The 25676-nt window shown below is 41.9% G+C and overlaps 1 protein-coding gene across 1 annotated transcript in view; it reads right to left on the reverse strand.

The window, feature by feature from the left end:
- LOC130360974 (kyphoscoliosis peptidase-like) overlaps positions 1-22434 on the reverse strand; it is a 60681-nt gene extending 38247 nt beyond the window's left edge. The window contains exons 1-5 of the mRNA XM_056563534.1: positions 22348-22434; positions 20496-20592; positions 14305-14358; positions 5239-5298; positions 1334-1408 (exon numbers count right to left, since the gene is read on the reverse strand). Coding sequence (XP_056419509.1) covers positions 1334-1408; positions 5239-5298; positions 14305-14358; positions 20496-20592; positions 22348-22434 — 373 coding nt within the window. The remainder of the gene's footprint in view (positions 1-1333; positions 1409-5238; positions 5299-14304; positions 14359-20495; positions 20593-22347) is intronic.
- Between the last annotated feature and the right edge of the window lie 3242 nt (positions 22435-25676).

Raw genomic sequence — 25676 nt, forward strand, 5'->3', positions numbered from 1 at the left:
TAGGAAGAGGGTCATGTGACACATCAAACTTATTGTGAATTTCACAAGAAAAACAATGATGTGCTTGGTTTTAACGTAACTTTCATGAGTTATTTACAAGTTTCTGACCACTTATTAAATGTGTTCAATGTGCTGCCCATTGTGTTGGATTGTCAATGCAACCCTCTTCTCCCACTCTTCACACACTGATAGCAACACCGCAGGAGAAATGCTAGCACAGGCTTCCAGTATCCGTAGTTTCAGCTGCTGCACATCTCGTATGTTCACAGCATAGACAATTGCCTTCAGATGACCACAAAGATAAAAGTCTAAGGGGGTCAGATCGGGAAACCTTGGGGGCCATTCAACTTGCCCACGACGACCAATCCACTTTCCAGGAAACTGTTCATCTAGGAATGCTTGGACCTGACACCCATAATGTGGTGGTCACCATCTAGCTGGAAAAACTCAGGGAACGTGCCAGCTTCAGTGCATAAAGAGGGAAACACATCATCATGTAGCAATTTTGCATATCCAGTGGCCTTGAGGTTTCCATTGATGAAGAATGGCCCCACTATCTTTGTACCCTATATACCACACCATACCATCAATTTTTGTGTTCCAACAGTCTTGGAGGGATCTATCCAATGTGGGTTAGTGTCAGACCAATAGCGGTGGTTTTGTTTGTTAACTTCACCATTCACATAAAAGTTTGCCTCATCACTGAACAAAATCTTCTGCATAAACTGAGGGTCCTGTTCCAATTTTTGTTTTGCCCATTCTGCAGCACCTGAAACTATGGATACTGGAAGCCTGTGCTAGCATTTCTCCTGCGGTGTTGCTATCAGTGTGTGAAGAGTGGGAGAAGAGGGTTGCATTGACAATCCAACACAATGGGCAGCACATTGAACACATTTTATAAGTGTTCAGAAACTTGTAAATAACTCATGAAAGAATAAAGTTAAGTAAAAACCAAGCACATCATTTATTATTCTTGTGAAATTCCCAATAAGTTTGATGTGTCACATGACCCTCTTCCTATTGAAAAAACTAAAGTTGGATTCAAAATGGCCGACTTCAAAATGGCCACCATGGTCACCACCCATCTTGAAAAGTCCCCCCCCCCCTCACGTATACTAATGTGCCACAAACAGGAAGTTAATATCACCAACCATTCCCATTTTATTAAAGTGTATCCATATAAATGGCCCACCCTGTATAATGGAGCGTTCAGATACATTTTCTGGAGTCCTACGTTACAATATTACCCGGACTTATTTTTCACTTCCATTTGTGCTGCTTAGCAAATGTGTTTATTTAGTGATTTTACTATTATAATTAGGGCATTTCTTACCAAATTGCTTGATTGCTTTAACTCCTTGTTTCCCATCTTCTGGACTAGAAGATATTGTTTCATCTTCCACAGAGACTAGAAAATAACAGCAAAGGTTCCGCAGGATAAGAAATACCACAACCTATTTACTTGTAAGTTGTTATTCTCTATTGCACTTTTAGAAATTCTGGTCAGATATAATCTGAAAAGTAGTATGTTTCTTTAATAAATGCTATTTAAACATGTCTGCCTCTCCTTAACCTTTGAAATGTTGCCTAGTGGAATGATTGGAATGTTTCGTAAATAAAAGAAGGATACAGTAAGTAGACTTTCATTGCTGCAATCATTAACCCATGCCATACAGTACAGACCAAAAGTTTGGAAACACCTTCTCATTCAGAGTTTTCTTTATTTTCATGACTATGAAAATTGTAGATTCACACTGAAGGCATCAAAACTATGAATTAACACATGTGGAATTATATACATAACAAAAAAGTGTGAAACAACTGAAAATATGTCATATTCTAGGTTCTTCAAAGTAGCCACCTTTTGCTTTGATTACTGCTTTGCACACTCATTCTCTTGATGAGCTTCAAGAGGTAGTCACCTGAAATGGTCTTCCAACAGTCTTGAAGGAGTTCCCAGAGATGCTTAGCACTTGTTGGCCCTTTTTGCCTTCACTCTGCGGTCCAGCTCACCCCAAACCATCTCGATTGGGTTCAGGTCCGGTGACTGTGGAGGCCAGGTCATCTGGCACAGCACCCCATCACTCTCCTTCTTGGTCAAATAGCCCTTACACAGCCTGGAGTTGTGTTTGGGGTCATTGTCCTGTTGAAAAATAAATGATGGTCCAACTAAACGCAAACCGGATGGAATAGCATGGCGCTGCAAGATGTTGTGGTAACCATGCTGATTCAGTATGCCTTCAATTTTGAATAAATCCCCAACAGTGTCACCAGCAAAGCACCCCCACGCCATCACACCTCCTCCTCCACACCAGCACACCTGTGAAGTGAAAACCATTTCAGGTGACTACCTCTTGAATCTCATCAAGAGAATGCCAAGAGTGTGCAAAGCAAAAGGTGGCTTCTTTAAAGAACCTAGAATATGACATATTTTCAGTTGTTTCACACTTTTTTGATATGTATATAATTCCACATGTGTTAATTCATAGTTTTAATGCCTTCAATGTGAATCTACAATTTTCATAGTCATGAAAATAAAGAAAACTCTGAATGAGAAGGTGTGTCCAAACTTTTGGTCTGTACTGTACCTTAAAGAATACACCTTTGCACCGATTTTTTTTTTTTTGTCAGTTTGTTTCCTAAATGCAACAGTAAACAACTTTCTGTGTGGTCTTCAATACAAAAGATTCTTACTGTTTTGCTGCTGTAGAGCTTGTGAAGCCCCTATACTTAGTTGGCACTGCAGTGTCTGGCATTGATCTTGGCAACTATGGATCTTGGCACTTTTTGCTCTACCCCCTTGTCTCAGTTAGTAAATAACATACAGTGAAGGAAAATATTATTTGATCCTGCTGATTTTGTACATTTGGCCACAAAGAACTGATCAGGTATAATTTTAATGGTTGTTTTACTTGAACAGTGAGAGACAGAAAAATACATTTCAATTAAGTTATGAATAGATTTGAATTTCACTTAGTGATATAAGTATTTGATCTCCCATCAATCAGCAAGATTTCTGGCTCCCAGGGGTCTTGTATACAGGTAACAAACTGAAATTAGAAGTACTCTCTTAACCCCTTAAAGGGGTACTCCAGTGGTCAACTGGTGCCAAAATTTACAGATTTAACAGTAATTTATTTGCAAATCTGTTTAACTTTCTGGCACCAGTTGATTTAAAAAAAAAAAAATTTTTTGACCGGAGTACCGCTTTAACAACGTTCTCGCAAAAAATTGAAAATCTTTTCTAATTTTTCCCCATGCTTCCAATCTCACATTACTGTCTTCCTTGTTTTATTGCCTGGATGTCAGTGAATATTATTACTATCCAGAATACTAAAAATACCTGGTCAAAGTCTATGTTAGAATTTTAATTTCCATTCATATTGTGTAATCCTGCTACAATTATTAATAATTGGTCCAGATTTATCAATCTGACCAAAACAGTCTGATTTGCACATACAGTGGGGCAAAAAAGTATTTAGTCAGCCACCAATTGTGCAAGTTCTTCCACTTAAAAAGATGAGAGAGGCCTGTAATCATTGGTATACCTCAACTATGAGAGACATAATGAGAAAAAAAAAATCCATAAAATCACATTGTCAGAGTTTTTAAAGAATTTATTTGCAAATTATGGTGGAGAATAACTATTTGGTCACCTACAAACAAGCAAGATTTCCAGCTCTCACAGACCTGTAACTTCTTTAAGAGTCTCCTCTGTCCTCCACTCGTTACCTGTATTAATGGAATATGTTTGAACTTGTTATCAGTATACATGACACCTATCCACAACCTCAAACAGTCACACTCCAAACTCCACTATGGCCCAGACCAAAGAGTTGTCGAAAGACACCAGAAACAAAATTGTAGACCTGCACCATGCTGGGAAGACTGAATCTGCAATATGCAAGCAGCTTGGTGTGAAGAAATCAACTGTGGGAGCAATCATTAGAAAATAGAAGACATACAAGACCTCTTATAATCTAACTCGATCTGGGGCTCCATGTAAAATCTCATCCCCTGGTGTCAAAATGATCACAAGAATGGTGAGCAAAAATCCTAGAACCACACGGGAGGACCTAGTGAATGACCTGCAGAGAGCTGGGACCAAAGTAACAAAGGCTACCATCAGTAACACACTAGGTTGCCAGGGACTCAAATCCTACAGTGCCAGACATGTCCCCCTGCTTAAGCCAGTGCATGTTTGGGCCCATCTGAAGTTTGCTAGAGATCATTTGCACGATCCAGAAGAGGATTGGGAGAATGTCATATGGTCAGATGAAAACAAAGAAGAACTTTTTGGTAAAACCTCAACTCGTCGTGTTTGGAGGAGAAAGAATGCTGAGTTGCATTCAAAGAACACCATACCTACTGTGAAGCATGGGGGTGGAAACATCATACTTCGGGCCTATTTTTCAGCAAGGTGACCAGTACGACTGATCCGTGTAAAGGAAAGAATGAATGGGGCCATGTATCATGAGATTTTGAGTGAAAACCTTCTTCCATCAGCAAGAGCATTGAAGATGAAATGTGGCTGGGTCTTTCAGCATGACAATGATCCCAAACACACCGCGCGGTCAACGATGGAGTGGCTTCGTAAGAAGCATTTCAAGGTCCTGGAGTGGCCTAGCCAGTCTCCAGATCTCAACCCCATAGAAAACCTTTGGAGAAAGTTGAAAGTCCGTGTTGCCCAGCGACAGCCCCAAAAATCACTGCTCTAGAGGAGATTTGCATGGAGGAATGGGCCAAAATACCAGCAACAGTGTGTGAAAACCTTGTGAAGACTTACAGAAAACGTTTGACCTCTGTCATTGCACACAAAGGGTATATAACAAAGTTTTGAGATCAACTTTTGTTATTGACCAAATACTTATTTTCCACCATAATTTGCAAATAATTTTTTATTCTCAGCTTTTTTAATGGGAGAACTTGCACAATTGGTGGCTGACTAAATACTTTTTTACCCCGCTGTAACAACCAATCACAGCTTAGCTTTCCTTTCACCAGAGCTCGATAAGATATGAAAGCTGAGCTCTGATTGGGTTTCAGATTGAGAAATTTGTCTCACTGCATAAGTCACAATGTCTTAACTGTCTGTGTGTTTATCCACAGCTCTACCAAATGTTTATTATTATACATTGTTGTTACTTATTCATCTGTGATATAATGCGTTATATCTATAAATTTTATGCAACCATATGAAAATGATTGTATAATGATGAACACAGTTTCTTTTCATACCACCATTATTATTGATTGATAGCCTCCTTCGTCCATCCTTTGTGGCAGTGCTTGAATTTTCTGCATGGGAGAGATGTTACATTATGATTAGATCAGCCACTATTCCTGTACACATACAATGTAATTTATGTACACAGTGACTCCACCAGCAGAATAGTGAGCGCAGCTCTGGAGTATAATGCAGGATGTAACTTAAGATCAGTACAGGATAAGTAATGTAATGTATGTACACAGTGACCCTCACCAGCAGAATAGTGAGTGCAGCTCTGGAGTATAATACAGGATGTAACTCAGGATCAGTACAGGATAAGTAATGTAATGTATATACACAGTGACCCCACCAGCAGAATAGTGAGTGCAGCTCTAGAGTATTATACAGGATGTAACTCAGGAATTTAATGTAGATTAGCCACTATTCCTGTACACATACAATGTAATTTATGTACACAGTGACTCCACCAGCAGAATAGTGTGTGCAGCTCTGGAGTATAATACAGGATGTAACTCAGGATCAGTACAGGATAAGTAATGTAATGTATGTACACAGTGACCCCCACCAGCAGAATAGTGAGTGCAGTTCTAGAGTATTGTACAGGATGTAACTCAGTAACGTATTGTACTGTATGTACACAGTGACCCCACCTGCAGAATAGTGTGTGCCGCTCTGGAGTATAATACAGGATATTACTCAGAATCAGTACAGGATAAGTAATGTAATGAAGGTATGCAGTGGCTCCACCCGCAGAATAGTAAGTGCAGCTCTGGAGTATAATAGAGGATGTAATTCAGGATCAGTACAGATAAGGGGTGTAATGTATGTACACAGTGTCTTGTGGTGTCCCAGCACCAAAGGCTGTCCTGCGGGCTGCGGATCGCCTTGACTATGCCTGTGGCACTTGTGTTGGACTCACTACGTTATTGTTTACTGTGATATTGTAATTCACTGTATTATGGTAATATATGTGTGCTGTACCCTGAAAGTGGTACTTCAGTGGAAAACTTTTTATTTATTTATTTATTATCAACTGGTGCCAGAAAGTTAAACAGATTTGTAAATTACTTTTATAAAAAAAATCTTAATCCTTCTAGTACTTATTTGCTGCTGAATACTAAAGAGGAAATTCTTTTCTTTTTGGAACACATAGCTCTCTGCTGACATCATGACCACAGTGCTCTCTGCTGACACCTCTGTCCATTTTAAGAACTGCCAGAGTAGAAGAAAATCCCCATAGAAAACATATGCTGTCCTGGACAGTTCCTAAAATGGACAGATAATTTCCTCTGTAGTATTCAGCAGCTAATAAGTACTGGGTGGATAAAGATTTTTTAATAGAAGTAATTTACAAATCTGTTTAGCTTTCTGGCACCAGTTGATTAAAAAAAAAAAAAAAAGTTTTCCACCGGAGTACCCCTTTAAGAAAGGAGATGCAATGTAACCAGGTTACCCTGTTACCCAATAGGAACCCCCAAATTTCCTTGTATATAGTATAGGGGGTCGGAGCTATGCAGTTCAGTGCTAGCTCATGCCTAACTCTGTATAAAGTGAGTCTAGTGACTGTGCAGAGCTCCAGATGAACTGCAGTGTGTCACGTATGGGCAGGAAAGAGTGAAGCCTTAAACTCACCCGCTCCCACTTGCCCTACCTACTTGCGTACCCACCCTAGGAGACAGGTCCACAACCACGGTGGCAGTCCCTGCCTGAATACGTGCAAGGAGTCAAACTTCAACAAAATAAACTATAATACAGACGGAGGTCGGGACACTGTATGGAAACACACACACTAACAGAAATAATATTTAAACATACACACGCAATAAATCACAGTCCACAAGCCGAGTCAATACCAAGAGAGTATCAAAGGGACCCAAAGGGTCAAATATGGCAGAAATTCAAGATAAAATACAAACACTAGCTAGGAATAGGAGCTCTTTTGCAGGCCAGGTATGAGAGCAGACAATAGGAGCCAGACCAGGTGCACTCATCAGGGTCAGCTGACCAGTCCAGGCAGCTGGGCGTAGCCCAAGAACAAAAACAAGACAGAGAGAACTGTCAGAACCGTTTAACCCCATGGGTTCTGACAGTACCCCCCCCCCCCCTTTTTAGGAGGGGCCACTGGACCCTTCAATTTGGGTCTGGGTTTGTCCGGGTGAGAGTTGTGAAACCTTTTTACCCTGGAACCCACAACCTCTCCTCCGGACCATACCCTTTCCAGTGAACCAAATACTGTACAGAATTTTGCACCCAACGGCTGTCCAGTATTTTGGAGACCTCATACTCCAGTTCTCTGTCGATTTCAACTGGAGAAGGAGGCACCAAAACTGGAGACTGTGTAGGAACATACAATTTTAATAAAGAACAGTGGAACACATTTTGGACCTTAAATGAAGTAGGTAACAGACAGGATTAATAACCTCAATTATCTCATAAGGCCCAATGAACCAGGGGCGCCAACTTTTTAGAAGGAACCTTGCAACGTAAATTTTTTGTAGATAACCACACTTTATAATCTACTTTAAATGTAAAGGGGTTATCCACCATAAGGTGATTTTAGTACATACCTGGCAGACAGTAATGGACATGCTTAGGAAGGATCTGTGCTTGTTTTGGGAAAAAATAGCTATGTTGTGAGATTGCACAACACTGTGGCTATCTTTTTGTGAACTAGTATTTCCTGTTTGACTTTTCTCTTTTTGACTACAACTCCCACAATTCCATTTTCCTCCCTCCCACACATCAGCCACCCCACCCATTGAAACATAAATGAGCTGCAGATCTGTGGTTTTCAATCGGGGTGCCTACAGCTGTTGCATTAGTTGCAAATTGATCCCTCCACCCATTGAAGCAGACAGGCTCCCTGTTATCAGCTGACTAGTGAGTCAGGTCTCGGCCACATTGCAAGCTGGGAAAAATCCGAGACAACAGTCATTTTGTATGGTGGTAAAAATTAATAGTGGGGTGAAAATCACAGAAGAATTGTGAGAAAACTGTCACACACAGGTACAGACATTATATTATGAACTACACTAACTTTACAGCCCCTGTAGCATAGTCAAATAAAATTAATTCCTGGAATACCCCTTTAATGCCACAAGTACGTCTCTTGTTGGAAGATTTACTTTGTACTTCTTGGGCATTTCTCAGGTTCTTCTGAACCTGGGCCCAAACTGTGCACTTTACTCATGGTAGTCTCGACTTCAGGGTTATCATTAATAGTATTAGTACAGGAAGAGAACCGCGGATGAAATCCATATATACAGAATAATGGTGACATACCAGTAGAAGAGTTGTCTCGATTATTCAAGGAAAACTCAGCAAGAGACAGGAAAGATACCCATTCATCCGGTCTATCTGCTATATAACATCTAAGGTACTGTTCAACATTCTGATTCATTCTTTCTGTTTGACCGTTAAATTGAGGATGAAGAGCGGATGAAAAAGACAATTCTACACCTAACTGTTTACAAAATGCTTGCCAAAATTTAGAAACAAATTGTACCCCTCGATCAGACACAATATTTTCCGGAACCCCATGGTACCTAAAAATAAATCAGCAAAAATTTTGGCCGAAGGGAGATTTTTCTGAGGAACAAGATGACACTGTTTACTGAACTTGTCTACCACCACCCACAGATGGAGGCAGATCAGCCATAAAATCCATAGAAATATGAGTCTAGGGCCTCTTGGGAATGAACAATGAACTTAACTCTACTGCAGGACGTTTCCGAGGAGTTTTTGCTCAGGCACAAATTTCGCAAGTAGCAACAAAAGCCTCCACATCCCTGTTGAGAGTTGGCCATGAGAACTTCCTTTTAAGCAATTTAATATCAGATGTGTAATTAATAAAGGCCACACAAAAGCCTGATATGGATCCCACAGACAACTTAGAACATAAATGTATGAAATATATAAAGGGGTGTCGTTAAAATATAAAATGTATTCATACAAAAATATAAAAGCCACCAGATGGAACAGTGTAGTTACCCAAAGGTCCTATAGAGACAGAACAAAAGAGATCCTCAATACTCCAATATTACGGTGTTAGTGTAATGAGGATATTGCTAGAATAAAGAACTATTACTATACACTCCTGATAGATATGTGGTGTGCATTTATTCTGGAGAGCACTATAGAATGTTTACGAGATTAATTGCACGCATACCTGACACGTTTCAGTCCGCATGCTAAAATGCAAAACGCATGGGAACATCCTCGGGAACCTGGTGAAGCCAGAATAGTAATTCAATAATAATGCTTAAAACTAGGGTTCATCTATATAATTTAAATGTGTACTCCTTAAATGTTGATACAATAACATCGCACTGCTGTTAAATCTTCCGCGCAAGAACATCCTGGTGCCAGGAGGAATAACCCCTGCAGAAAACAGATAATAGAAAATAGTATAAACAACCTTACCTCATCCAGTAGTCATATTCAGAGTATTTAGTTCATGTCATACTCACATAGTTTGCATTGGGAACCCTATAAAAGACGGGCAAGCTAGTTCAACTAACTGCTGTTTCCTTAATTACATCAAGCAACTCCGCTCAAAGTCAATACTTACAATTTACAGCGCTTGAGCAAGGTAAACAATGCAATCCCGCAGTGGCAGGATGCTGGGGAGATCTTCCGGCATTCTAGTCAGGCTCCTGGTGAAGCCAGCGCCAGCTTACACAGCTCCACTTATGTATATGATGACTTCCAGTCCGCTCACCTCCCAACGTCAGAGGAGGGGGGCGGGACCGCTAGCTGTGAGCGTCACCATAATGCTCAGGTACGGTGCAGTAAGCCTTCCGGAGGTGGGCGTGTCTTTCCCACATAACAATATATAGATACTGGTTTAAGGTTGAGCACGAACTAACAATAATCTTTTAACTAAAATAATAAGGTTACGGCTCCAATTCTACTGCCATAACGCTAAATCGAAACCGGGTAACACACAGTTATTTGAAATTAAGCGAGTCTCCTAGTTAACAGTAGGTGCCTAATTCAGTAGAAATAATCCAAACCAAGTAAGGAGAAATAACAAGAATTAAAGTTCTGTAAGGCTCCTAGTTGGTCTGCAGGTACTTTATTCAGCAGCATTGTCACACATAAAAATTAGATGTATTATTCAGCAATATTCTTGCCATTGTACTGAATGATAGGACATTCAGATGTACCATATAATGCTTAGTCCCATAACTTTATCTCAGGTCCGTGTATATTTTATCTAAGGGCCATGTATATTTTTTTGATTGGGGAGAAAAAGCTTGAAGCTCCAACCGGGAAATAGACATAAATGGGGGATTCAAAAGGAGCTAGAGACAGTAAGGGATAGCTTAACACACTGCGGTAACTTAGAGGTATTATTAAATTTCATGAGTATTCCCTACAACCAGGTTACATGGTGACCAGCAAAGGACCCTATTCCGGAGGGAGGTTATTAATGTGGGGGTCTAGGACCTATTCTCATACCTAGCACCGACCTACACTCATGGCCCTAGGCCTAAGCGGCATGGACGCCCTTAAAAGCGTGGTACCGGATACTGGATGCCTCCTATAATGCCCTAGTCACCCTACCACTGCAGAGTTGGTGCTAGAGATGATAAGTCCACTAGGACCCTCCCTGACTACCTAATTACCACCTCTTAGTCACCATGATGCCTGGCTTTGGAAATATAATAAGATTAAGGGAGAGAACTTAAAAACACTTTAAGGAGAGTAAATGGGGAGGAATAATGTACAACCAAATAAAGGATGAAAAATGTAGTTTTTCATTTAGGCCATGGGGTGCCATGGTCTGCAAATTATATATCCACTTGCACTCATATTGTAGGAGGAGTTTGTCAAGACTTACACCACCCAAACACCCCCCCCCCCCCCCCCGTGGAGATGGTGTCACTTTCTGGATCCCCATGAATCTTAGCCTCCTACTGTCTCCTCCATGATGTTCCCTCGTGTAGATGGCTACTGGTATGTTTCTGTCATTCCTGATATGCCAGAGCTGCTCTAAAATTCTTCTCCAAAATTCTATAATGGGCTTGCCTACAAAACGTTTACCACAAGGGCAGGTGGCAATGTAAATCACTGATCTAGTAATACAGTTGATGAAACCGTTGATCCAGTATGTTTTGTTTGTGTAAAGAGTCCATCAGACCCTTTCTTTTTCCCACGTTGCCACATTCCCTGCGGTGCCCACAAGGAAACCACCCCGTTGTAGGGGCTCAGTTTAACCAGGTTCCCATACTGGTCGTTTAAGGTGTCAAGTGGCTATGAGTGAGTATGTCTGCGAGGTTCCGCACCCTACGATAATCAATACAAGGCCTTAACCCTCCGTCCTTCTTTGCCACAAAGAAGAAACCTGCTCCCATAGGAGATACAGAAGGACTAATATGACCTTTTTGCAAACTTGACTGAATATAATCCTTCATAGCTTCCCTTTCAGACCGGACAAATTATAAATTCATCTCTTAGGATACTTGCCGTCAGGTACAAGTTCAATATAACAATCATAATCTCAGTGTGGGGGCAAAGCAAAGGAGGCCTCCTCAGAAAAAATGTCACAAAAATCTGAAATACATCCAGGTAGATTACTTTGGGCTACACCGAGAGTTGCAGCACAAGGGGAAATACATTTGTTAACACAATCAGAACCCCACTTGATGAGTTCCCCGGAGGACCAATCAAAGACAGGTTTTCTTAACCAAGGTAAACCCAAAATCACATTTACTGACAAATTTTCTAAAACCAAGGATGTGATTTTTTCAAAATGCTATAAGCCCACCAGTAATCCCACTTCTGGAGAAGAAGAATAGACACAACCCCCAGATAAAGGAGTGTAATCCACTCCAGCAATGGGGATAGTATTTTCCAATAATTTTCCAACAATTTAAGGTAAGATTCAAAGACTTAATAACATTCAGATCAACAAAATTGGCACCAGAACCTGAATCAACAAATGCTTTACCGGATACAGATTTTTTAAGAACAAATATTTCGACTGGTAACAATAATTTAGAAGACAATCTTGAAGATGCCTGTGCGCCTAAATGATCTCCTGATTGTCATTTAGGCGCTGACGTTTGGGACAATTCTGTATCTGATGTCCTACTTCTCCACAAAAGAAACATGAGTTGTCCTTCTTCTGGATAGATTTTCTCTCCTGAGAGGACAATTTCCCTACCTACATGGGTTCCTCAGATGAGACAGGAGAGATAGGTAAAGAAGACAACATGGAGGAAGTAGAGTGAGAAACAGAAGAAACAAACCATTCACTTCTTCTCTCTCTTAAACGTCTGTTAAGTTGTACCATCACGGCCTGTTCTAAGGAGTCAGGTGATGGATAGCTTACAAGGATATCCTTAATAGCATCAGATAAACCAAGTCTAAACTGACACATAAGAGCTGGATCATTCCAACCAAATTCTGTACACCATTTCTGAAAATCTGCAAATACTACTCAGCCGTTCTTCTCCCCTGCTTAAGACTAACCAACTTAGACAACTTAGACACATAGCAGAAAATAAAGCATCCACAGAACTTAATTCAGGAGCAGAGGGAGGTAAAGAGAATACCCGTTCCTATGGATTCCCTTGCAACAATGACATGACAACCCCTACTCTCTGAACTTCAGTGCTAGCTAACTGGGGTCTTAGGTGGATATACAGCTTACCACTCTCCCTGAATACCATAATTTTTTTTTCAGTCACCAGAAAAGCGGTCAGGAAAATGTATTTTCAGGTCACTTGAAACAGCTGGAGGACTGTCCACTGCCTGAACATTATCTGATTCCTGAGCTTGAACCCTTTCGGCAAGAGACTGTACTAAATGTGCTAAAAACCCTTCATTTGCTATACTAGAGCTGTCATTAGTTCCATCTTAGCAAATGCAGGTATGTGGGCCTGCGAAAATGTCACATATGGGCAGGGTAGAGTGAAGCCCTAAACACACCCGCTCCCACTTGCCCTGCCTACTTGCATACCTGCCCTAGGCGACGTGTCCACAACCACAGTGACAGTGACAGTCCCTGCCCGAATACGTTCAGGGAGTCAAACGTCAACAAAATTAGGTTGGGACACTGTATGGAAACACACACTAACAGAAATAATAACTAAACATTCACACAATAAGTCACAGTCCTCAAGCCGAGTCAATACCAAGAGATAACAGAAATGCCAAATTGCAAGAAAAAGGAGAAGAGTCAGAGAGCAGAGCCAAAGGGTCAAATATGACAGAAATACCAGATACAATACAAACGCTAGCTAGGTGTAAGAGCTCTTTTGCAGGCGAGGTATGAGAGCAGACTGCCAGCTAAAATAGGAGCCAGACCAGGTGCTCTCATCAGGGTCAGCTGACCAGTCCAGGCAGCTGGGCATAGCCCAAGAACAAAAACAAAACAGAGAGAACTGTCAGAACCGTTTAACCCCACTGGTTCTCACACAAGGTGGAAAGGAGTCAGAAGAAGTATGAGATGATTCTAAGGGAAGCCTAAAAAAAATCTCTTATCAAATCAACCCCGCAATTCTGCAAATGTTCCCCGCACAGGAGTTGGAGTTCACACCCTGGTGGTGTAAGTGAAATTAGACCTTAGCACAACCCTAGTCAGTGTGGGATATTTCAAAGTCTCAAGTCTGTCATATCTAATAGCAAGTCAATTCAAGTGGGTGAAAAGCACCATAAGTCCCAGCAAGGCCACAGGGCTCCCATGGGTTACACTGTATCCCTTCTTCTCTGCTCTGTACTACGAGTAGGGTACCATCTGCTCCCATCTCAGTAAAAAAGACAGTTATCCATAACCTGGCATCAGTGTGTTTATCGCCCCGTGCCTGGCCCAGGAGGAGCTGCCTCCACCTCGGACCGTGTAGGTTAACGGTGCCCTGGCATAATGATTTGACAAGTATATCTTACACCCCTGTGTCATCGCAGTCCCAAGGAGGTCATTTTTTGTCTATGTGTGCACACAGTGACTCGAGCTAGCCCGCAGGTCACTCAAGCGGCATTCCCCAGTGGCCAGTTACAGCTTACTACTAGTAGTGCATGTAATTGATGGCTACATTCTAATGTTGTAATAAAGAAATACATCTTACCTAAATCTCCTTGTTTTCCCTCCAACACTGATTCCCTTTCATCTTTCTTTATACCTGTTGATAAATGAAATACAAATACCAGATTTACAGGATGAAAGGTGACAGATATCAACATTGCCATACACAGTGCTGCTATTGTGAGCGAGGAGGAAATTTTGTTTAGCTCTACTTATAATGTTATGTCTCCTCTGCATGTTGGTAAAAATCCCCTAGGCGTATGAATGTATCAGAGATAAATAAAAAAAAAACATAAAAACATCTGCAACGCAACATCACTGTCAGTGGCCCGGCGCCACTGACAGGACGCTTCCGGAGCCAGAAGCAGCGTGGACCCCGGGAACAGGTACCGTATTTATCGGAGTATACCACGCACCAGCCTATAACACGCACCCTCATTTTTCAGGGGATATTTGGGTAAAAAAAAGTTTTTTACCCAAATATCCTTGGTAAAATGAGGGTGCGTGTGTGTGCATGTGTATACCCTGATACACTGTTTCTGACCCTGCAGAAGTGCGGTTTTTGCAGGGTCAGACACAGCTGTTGCTGCCGCTTCTCTCCCCCTGCCTTTCCTGGGATCTAGAGTCCTGGTGCCACCGCTTCTCTCCCTCTGGCTATCCAGAGACTGCCGCTGCCGCTTCTCCATTACCTCCCCCATCCCCGGTTTTATAATTACCTGTTCCCGGGGTCCACGCTGCTTCTGGCTCCCGTCCTGTCAGTCCGCCGGAGCCAGAAGCAGCGCGGACCCCGGGAACAGGTACCGTAATTATAAAACCGGGGATGGGGGAGGCAATGGGGCAGTGGCGGCGGCAGTCTCTAGACCGCAGGATAGGCAAGGGCAGAGAAGCGGGCAGCGATGGCGGGTCTCTGGACCTGCAAAAGCCGCTGCAGTTCATTGATTTAAAGTGCCTTCATTGAACTGCAGCGGTTTATTGACGTATAACACGCAAATGGACTTTAGGTTAAAAATTTTAGCCTAAAAAATGCGTGTTATACGCCGATAAATACGGTAATTTACAAATCTCTTTAACTTTCTGACACCAATTGATATAACAAAAAAAAATTTGTCTTCCACTAGAGAACCCCTTTAAACACTGCTCATGGCATCTGGCATAAAAAGGATATGCCTTTAACCCCTTAAGGACCAAGGACGTACCGGTACGTCCTTGGTCCTGCTCTTCTGATATAACGCGTAGTTACACAGTAACCCCGCGTCATATCATGGCGGGCCCGGCGTGATAGTGAAGCCGGGACCCGCCTCTAATAGCGCGCAGCGCCGATCGCGGCGCCGCGCGCTATTAACCCTTTAGCCGCGCGCTCAGAGCTGAGCCGCGCGGCTAAAAGTGAAAGTGAAAGTTCCCGACTAGCTCAGTCGGGCTGTTCGGGATAGTCGCGGATAATCGCGGCATCCCGAACAGCTGACAGGACAGCGGGAGGGCCCCTTCCTGCCTCCTCGCTGTCCGATCGCCGAATGACTGCTCAGTGCCTGAGATCCAGGCATGAGCAGTCATCCGGCAGAATCGTTGATCACTGGTTTCTTATGAGAAACCAGTGATCAACATAGAAGATCAGTGTGTGCAGTGTTATAGGTCCCTATGGGACCTATAACACTGCAAAAAAAAAGTGAAAAAAAAAAGTGAATAAAGATCATTTAACTCCTCCCCTATTAAAAGTTTGAATCACCCCCCTTTTCCAATAAAAAAAAAAACACAGTGTAAATAAAAATAAAAATAAACATATGTGGTATCACCGCGTGCGGAAATGTCCGAATTATAAAAATATATCATTAATTAAACCGCTCGGTCAATGGCGTGCGCGCAAAAAAATTCCAAAGTCCAAAATAGTGCATTTTTGGTCACTTTTTATATCATTTAAAAATGAATAAAAAGTCCTATAAGTCCTATCAATGCAAAAATGGTACTGTTAAAAACTTCAGATCACGGCGCAAAAAATGAGCCCTCATACCGCCCCATACACGGAAAAATAAAAAAGTTATAGGGGTCAGAAGATGACAATTTTAAACGTATTAATTTTCCTGCATGTAGTTATGATTTTTTCCAGAAGTCCGACAAAATCAAACCTATATAAGTAGGGTATCATTTTAATCGTATGGACCTACAGAATACATATCAGGTGTCATTTTTACCGAAAAATGTACTACGTAGAAACGGAAGCCCCCAAAATTTACAAAACAGCGTTTTTTTTTTAATTTTGTCACACAATGATTTTTTTTCCCGCTTCACCATAGATTTTTGGGCAAAATGACTGACGTCATTACAAAGTAGAATTGGTGGCGCAAAAAATAAGCCATCATATGGATTTTTAGGTGTAAATTTGAAAGAGTTATGATTTTTTAAAGGCAAGGAGCAAAAAACGAAAATGCAAAAACGGAAAAACCTCCGGTCCTTAAGGGGTTAAATGTAAGCCTTGTCAGCTATGAATGAAACCATATTATTAACTATTGATCACAGTCAGATAAAAAATGCAATCTCATTGACTTAGCCCTTTTAGTTGTAGACATTTTAGATAGATAGATAGGTAGATAGCTATTATTTGTCTGTCTGTGATTTTGGGATACATTTTCCATTAAAACAAACAAACGTTGAGGTCAATTATACCTACTAAAGCCAGTTTTCAATGAGTATATATTTTGGAGTATGGGTGGAAACCAGAGTATTTAAAGGGGTATTCCAGGCCAAAACTTTTTTTTTTATCAACTGGCTCCGGAAAGTTAAACAGATTTGTAAATGACTTCTATTAAAAAAATGTTAATCCTTCCAATAGTTATTAGCTTCTGAAGTTGAGTTGTTTTCTGATGACTCACGTCCCGGGAGCTGTGCAGTTCCTATGGGGATTTTCTCCCATCATGCACAGCTCCCGGGACGTGACATCATCATTGAGCAGTTAGACATAAAACTTCAGTAGCTAATAACTATTGGAAGGATTAAGATTTTTTAATAGAAGTAATTTACAAATCTGTTTAACTTTCCGGAGCCAGTTGATATATATAAAAAAAAGGTTTTGCCTGGAATACCCCTTTAAGGAAAATCCATGCAAACTCATGGCCAATATATGCTATTCAAATATTCCTAGGTTGAATTGAATTTTGGATCCCAGCACTTTTACTGGAAAGAAAATGACATTTCTCTGGTGTATAACTGCTATATTGACTTTGGAATTCACTACTTGCATCTTAGCAGAGATGTATAATGTGGAGGATAGTAGAAATGCCTCAACCTGATACCTGTGAGCTTTGACTGTAGTTGTAAATAACTTAAACACCCATAAGCTATATATAACTTTTTTTTTAAGAGTAGAATAATAAAGCATTGGCAAAGTCACAAGACATACACAGATTTATAGAGACATAGATATAATTGGATAAACAAGAGTATATCCTATGATCACTTTATATACCTCTAGTTCAAATGCCCAGACCTCAATGGGGTAGAAATTGTAGTGTATTCACAGTGGACAATAAAATGTCAGGTAAAATGAAGAAGGATTACGTAAACTCTCCAATAAATGTTGCCTGTTTACACCAGAAAGTAGTGCAGCACCATCTTAGGCTGGGTTCACACTATGTTTGTAGTGTGCGGGTGCCGGATCCAGTTGGGAGGAGTGAAAACCGGCCGCTCCCGAACCCCAGCCGGATCCGGCCAGAACCCCATTCATTTCAATGAACTGACCGGAGTCAAACGCTGACTCCTTTCAGCTCATTTTTGCCCCGTATATGGTTTTCTGACCGGACTTAAAACTGTGGTATACTCAAACGCTGACTCCGGTCTTCTCATTGAAATGAATGGGATACGGCAGCCGGTTTTCGCTCCTCCCTACCAGATCCTGCACTCGGCCCTAAAAAAATTTAAATAGATAAATCCCCAAATCTAGGTGATGTTCATCCTTTTGTTCTAAGTTAAGCAACTCCTATTTTTAATATTTAATTTTATCCTTAATTCTCAGTTTATCGCTTTTTATTTCACAGAAATAAGATTAGTTTTTGTATTGATGTGGCCAGAGTGTGCAAAAATGAATATTCTTGGGACCACTAGTATCTGAAGAGGAACTTGGCTACAACCCCCCATGTAGTAAAAATTATACTTACTGGCCCTATTCAAAATGAAATGAATGGGACTTCATATTATTGTTTTACGTTATATTGATATGCTATAAAACTCTTATTTGACAAATCCTTTTTAAATGACCCTGCTTATTCAGCCCTCCAGAACAATGTAAATTCTTTTTTTAAGATCTCTGGGGTTTCAATGGATAGGTCTCCCATGATCAGATGAATTCCTGGTATTCCAGATTATTGCTGCAAATCCCCTTTAGGGCCTATTCACACGTACAATATTCTGCTTATATTTGAGGTGCAGGATTTGAAGCTGCAGATACCAATGTAAACTAAATATTTGTATAAAGTTTCAAATTTGCACATCAAATCCTGCGCATCAAATATGTGCAGGATACTGTACGCGTGAATATAGCCTTAATGGTAATTCTGTATCATAGTGTTACATTTGCATTTATTCTTAGAGATATGACCACAAAACAGAGGAAAGTTCCTACTATTTTTGTCAAACTGTTTATTATTATTCAAAAACCTGATCCTATTCAGCAATATTCCCCATACTCCGTACGCACTGTTGCTCTATATATCTGCGCATCCACTGATAGTGGCCATTGATCATTGTACAGAACAGGCACTTTTACATCTTGTGTCCATATTATTTCCTCATAGAGTGTAAGCTCTTGTGGGCAGGGTCCTCACTTCTCTTGTTTCAGTTTGATATCTTGTGGATAGGGATTTATTTGTACATCTACCCTCAATGGTGACATATAAATACATCTTCTTATGGGCCAGCATTGAGGCTGTGGAATATAAGCATTGACTCCACAGTCCTGAATGTTCCCAGCATGCTAAGACTGTATACGGCATTGATATTATTATATACAGCACTGAACCAACAAGCTATAGTGTATAACAAGAAGTACTTACACAGGCAGTATACACACAAGTAGAATGGGAGCAGAGGAAAGCAGAGGAACGCCAGCAATATCCTTTGCCACAGACTAAGTCGGTGGTGCAGTGCCATGATGCATTTCATCCAAGGTGATATTATCTATGTTCCTTGTTCTTGTTGTTGTCCGTGTTACTGACTGCATGAACTTTAAACTGCAAATGTATAAAACCTCTCAGATACGAGCGCTATATGACGCACTGTCAACACAATCCCTTTTTTGAGCGAGAGTTTGGGTGTGCTCACATGACCTTTGGTTAAACACCTTATTTCCTCTATTATACTGCCTTAGATAGTAGTGACTGATAAAAGATACTAGAACTTCAGCTGAAAACAAAACATCTCCTCCCAAAAGGTGTACACAGAACCTGAATAACTCTGTGGGCAGAAAGGTTCTCCTGATTTTAGAACTGCCCTAAACTATGAGCAAGCTAGTAGTAGATAGGAAAGATAACAAATGTAAGGACTATAAATGAATAGTGTTGCTCGCGAATATTCGCAATTCGAATATTATTCGCGAACATCGCATATTCGCGAATTCGCGAATTTCGCGAATATAGCGCTATATATTCGTAATTACGAATATTCGGGTTTTTTTTAAAGTTTTTTTTCACAGTACACATCACAGTGATCATCCCTCTCTGCTTCCAGCTTGTGTGGTGTAAAGAAGGATCTAATACTATTGTGTGAGATTGGCAAGCGAAAATTCGCATATGCGAAAATTCGCATATGTTAATTTTCGCATATGTTAATTTTCGCAGACGCGAATATTCGCAAATGCGAAAATAAAACGGGAATATTACGAATATGCGAATATTCGCGAATATATGTCCATATATTCGCGAATATTCGCGAATTCGAATATGGCCTATGCCGCTCAACACTATAAATGAAAGCTTCGATAAACTCACTATATGACTGTGGGTTGCATGCCATTGAGAATTGAGCACTCTTATGGGCCCCTGAGGTGAAACCAGAAGCTCCAGGGCCCCAGTGGAAAAACTTTAACAGATCCCTTCACCTACCATGTGCCATTTATTATACTGGTGTCTTCTATGTAACAGGGACACAAAGACCACCTCAGGAACCTGGGCCCAGGTGTATCTGCTACCTCTGGACCCTTTTGGATGAGACCCATGAAGTATTAGTTAAACCCATTTTTTTTATAGTTACCATGGGACTCCTTAGGAAAGGCCATCAATATCTGATCAGTGGGGTGCCAACACCAAGCACGTCGCTGATCAGCTATTTGCCTGAGCCACAGCGCCCACTTATACAGAAAAAATTAGCCAGAAGCAGACCACAAAACTCTCACCATTCACAGAAAGTTCTCAATTATCCACAAAACTCTCTCCATTCACAAGAACAAAATTCTTTTGCATGAATGGAACAGCAGGATGAATGCTCGTCCATGTGTGGTGTCCTGGTACGAAACACATTACACTGTCCATCCTGTCTGGCAGATGTGGCGTAGCGTGGGTTGTCAGCACCCGGGGCAAGGCAAGTAATTTGCGCCCCCTAACCAGTAGATTAGTTAAAGAAACCCTTACCCCCTAAGCACATATATTGTTTGTTATGAAAATACTGATGTAATTAAAGTAAAATGCATCTAAATACAAGTCTATTTTCAAACACTTTATTGAGTGCGAACATGCATTACACATTCTCCACATTTTCAGCAGGTCTATGAATACAAATCTACAAATGTAGTAACCTAGCATGGGCCGCGCTATTATATGTCGTCTCACAACTATCGTAAACGACAAAAAATATCAAGAACAAAAACTAAACATCAAAATGGAACCATACCCTGGAGATGATCCAAGGCACATGACTTTGGGTATTATAATAGTATATAATAGTATTATCATGTGCCCCCACATATATTGCCCCCTGACATGTGCCCCTCACATATAATGCCCCCCTGTCATGTGCCCCCACATATAATGTCCCCCTGACATGTGACCCTGACTTATAATGTCCCCTGTCCTGTGCCCCTCACATATAATGCCCCATGTCATGTGCCCCTCACATATAATTCCCCCCTGACATGTGCCCCTCACATATAATGCCCCCTGAGGGGGCAGGACAGGGGGCATTATATGTGAAGGGCACATGTCAGAGGGGGCATTATATGTGAGGGGCACAGGACATGGGGTATTATATATGAGGGGCACATGACAGGGGGGGTCCTGTCATGTGCCCCCACATATAATGCCCCCCTGACATGTGCCCCTTACTCATCATTTGCCCCTCTCACTTATAATATGCTCCCCACTTCCCTTTCTCACGCCCGTCACCTTTCTCCCACGCTGCGGCTGCTCCATTCCTGCAGTCAGTGAGAGCCTTGGGGACGTGATCTCCGGGCGCCGGCGCGATGATGTGATGTCACCGCGCTGGCCTGCCATGATTGGCTCTCACTGACTGCAGGAATGGAGCAGCCGCGACGTGTGATAGCAAGGTGACGGGCGTGAGAAAGGGGTGGTGGAGCGGAACAGCCGACAGCTCCCGCTCCACCATGCGATAGTTCAGGAAGAGGGGCAACAATCTCGGGGGGGGGGGGGGGGGGGTGGCGACCCGGCGGCTCGGATCGGATTCGCACAGCCAGCACTGCAGAGAGAGTGAGTGAGCCAGGCAGGGGCAGAGAGCTGCGAGTGCGAGCGCGCCCCCCCCAGATGTTGCACCCGGTGTGGCCGGCCCCCCCTGCACCCCCCACGCTACTCCTCTGTGCTTCAGGTGTCCATTCCGGCCCATATCTCCTGGGGAGATGTTATGTTCTACTGTACTGATTGATCAATGATTTATTATATTTATGCCTTAGTACCAATAATGTGTTATTAATAGGGCTGCTGTACCTGCAGAGGAGTCATGTGAACAGCTGTGGCCAATTAGAGTCATTCCTCTGCTCTGGCTAAACAGGGAGGCATTTTTCTAGTTCGTTCAGTTAAAGGAGATCTGTAGTGTACATCTTTCATTATCCCCTGTGCCCGGGCTGCAAAATGTAACAAAACAAACTTTAACTCACCTTCCGACGTTCCCCCGTTGCAGCTATTTCGGTGTCCTGGTTCTCCGGTGCCGGTCTTCTACCTGCTTCCTGGGGACAATGAGTCATGCTGCGCTCAGTGTATCACCGGCCGCAGCGATATCCCGCCCTGGCGAGTAATAGGCTCAGCACACTGTCATGTAACGAGCCTGGGCCTGCCTTCTCCCTGCTGCCCAGACTCGTTACATGACAGTGCGCAACGCCTATCACTGGCCGAGGCGGGATATCGCTGCAGCCGGCGATACACTGAGCGCAGTATGACTCATCATCCCCAGGAAGCAGGAAGAAGACCGGCACCGGAGGACCAGGACACCGATATCGCTGCAATGGGGGAACGTCAGAAGGTGAGTTAAAGTTTGTTTTGTTACATTTTGCAGCCCGGGCACAGGGGATTATGAAAAATGTACACTACAGATCTCCTTTAAGTGGTGAGTTGAGTCCAGTCAGAGCAGGGAGAAGCATCTCTGCTGTACCCTGTCCCATACCTTTAATGGGGCCAGGAGTTCAGTTCAGTTCAGTTGAGAAAGAGGAGTGTAGTTCAGAGTGAGGAGAGGAGTCGTGGTGGAGTCTGAGGAAAAAGCCCAAGTTCTGCAAGGGAGCAAAAACACTACCCACAGGCGTTCTGCTGAACAGGCCCAGTCCAAGTCATAACTTGTGGAAAGAAGTAGCAAAAGTGCTGACAGGGGCCCCATAGCATAAGTCAGGAATCAGAGTAGAAAGCCTCAGGCAGCTCCAGTCCACAAATCTAAGTCCAAGCCTGGCTTTAAGTTTGTTCCGTGGATGCATTGTAGAGGGCCGCAAGTCACGGTCAGTTGTCTCTAAAATCTAAAGTCTAAAATATAAAGTCTCAATTAACCAAGTCAAGTTGTAAGAAAGTGGAGGATACTACAACTCCCAGCGTGCCCAGCCACTTTACCATAGGCTACCTCGACAACTCTCTGTTCTACCCTGCTGTTGAAAGACTGTATTGCTTTGGTTATAACATCTGCCAGTAACTTTCTTAGTTGTTTTCCGTAACCTTGTATCTGGTGTTTTTATAGCCCAGTGCCTGGCCCAGGAGAACCGCTTCACCTTGAAGTGTAGTGAGTTACACTTCTGGCATCACAAACTATTATCTGTCTGTCGCTGCACACAAAAGTACACTACAACACACCATCAGCCACCACACATGCACTTGTGTTAAGAATTCCCATAGAGAATAAAAGAAGCAGTTGAAGAATAAAAGAAGCAATTGGCCATCATGCGTGCTACTGTTCTCATGATCAATGGATGTCCCAGAGGTTTGATCTACTGAGTTGTATTTGCTGATAATGCAGTTCTCTATAGAGAGCAGTCCTGCACAGTTTGTGTTTTTTTTTTTTTTTTTTTTTTACCAGAAAGGCTAGGGCTGGCCCCCCACTCTCCAAGGACACTAAAGCAGCCTCATTGTCTGGTACATACGCAGCTGACTTAGGGGACTCAGAAACCTGGGTGGCTAACGACGAAACCTGGGTGGCTTAACGACGAAGGACGTATATTTACCGGGTCGGTCCCGGCGGCCATCAACGCCCGGGACCCGCGGCTAATACAGTACATCACCGATCGCAGTGATGCCCTGTATTAACCCTTCAGACGCGGCGATCAAAGCTGACCGCCGCGTCTGAAGCGAAAGTGAAAGTATCCCGGCTGCTCAGTCTGGCTGTTCGGGACCACCGCGGTGAAATCGCGGTGTCCCGAACAGCTTACAGGACACCGGGAGGGACCTTACCTGCCTCCTCGGTGTCCGATCGGCGAATGATTGCTCCGTGCCTGAGATCCAGGCAGGAGAAGTCAAGCGCCAATAACACTGATCACAGGCATGTTAATACACGCCAGTGATCTGTGTAAAAGATCAGTGTATGTAATGTTATAGACCCCTATGGTAGCAATAACATTGCAAAAAAAAAGTTTAAAAAAAGTGTTAATAAAGATCATTTAAAGAGGTATTCCAGGAAAAAACTTTTTATTATATATATCAACTGGCTCCAGAAAGTTAAACAGATTTGTAAATGACTTCTATTAAAAAATCTTAATCCTTTCACTACTTATGAGCTTCTGAAGTTAAGGTTGTTCTTTTCTGTCTAAGTCCTCTCTGATGACACCTGTCTCGGGAAACGCCCAGTTTAGAAGCAAATCCCCATAGCAAACCTCTTCTAAACTGGGCGTTTCCCGAGACAGGTGTCATCAGAGAGCACTTAGACAGAAAAGAACAACCTTAACTTCAGAAGCTCATAAGTACTGAAAGGATTAAGATTTTTTAATAGAAGTAATTTACAAATCTGTTTAACTTTCTGGAGCCAACTTTTTTCCTGGAATACCCCTTTAACCCTTTCCCTAATAAAAGTTTGAATCACCCCCCCTTTTCCCATAAAAAAAATAAAACAGTGTAAATAAAAATAAACATATTTGGCATCGCCGCGTGCGTAAATGTCCGAACTATAAAAATATATTGTTAATTAAACCGCACAGTCAATAGCGCACACGTAAAAAAAAATCAAAAGTCCAAAAAGTCAGATCAAAACAAAAATGGTACCAATAAAAACTTCAGATCACGGCACAAAAAATGCGTCCTCATACTGCCCTGTACATGGAAAAATAAAAAGTTATAGGGGTCAGAAGAGGACATTTCTAATCGTATAATTTTTCCTGCATGTTTGATTTCTTCCAGAAGTACGACAAAATTAAACCTGTATAAGTAGGGTACAATTTTAACAGTATGGACCTACAGAATAAAGATAAGGTGTCATTTTTACCGAAATAGGCACTGCGTAGAAACGGAAGCCCCCAAAAGTAACAAAATTGCGTTTTTTCTTCGATTTTGTCGCACAATGATTTTTTTTCCCGTTTTGCTGTGAATTTTTGGGTAAAATGACTGATGTCACTGCAAAGTAAAATTGGTGAAGCAAAAAATAAGCCATAATATGGATTTTTAGGTGGAAAATTGAAAGGGTTATGATTTTTAAAAGGTAATGAGGTTGAAACGAAAATGCAAAACTGAAAAACCCTCCGTCCTTAAAGGGTACTCCGCCCCTAGACAGTCCACATTGTATAAAAAGGAGGCTGAAATAATTTGCTATCTAGAGATAGCTTTCATGCCCCACAGACATTTAAAGGGAGTCAGTTTATTAGGGGCAAACGAATCTGCAGCACTAAAGAGATGTTGGTAAAGAAATTTGTGGAAAGAGGATATAGAGAAGAAGAGGTTAAAAAAGTGGGTGATGAGGTTCAGGAGATTCCAAGACAACAATTTAGACATAGGAAAAAGAAGGATAAAAAGAAACTATCTGATGAAT

This window comes from Hyla sarda, chromosome 3 (assembly GCF_029499605.1).
Source record: "Hyla sarda isolate aHylSar1 chromosome 3, aHylSar1.hap1, whole genome shotgun sequence".
Lineage (NCBI taxonomy): Eukaryota > Metazoa > Chordata > Amphibia > Anura > Hylidae > Hyla > Hyla sarda.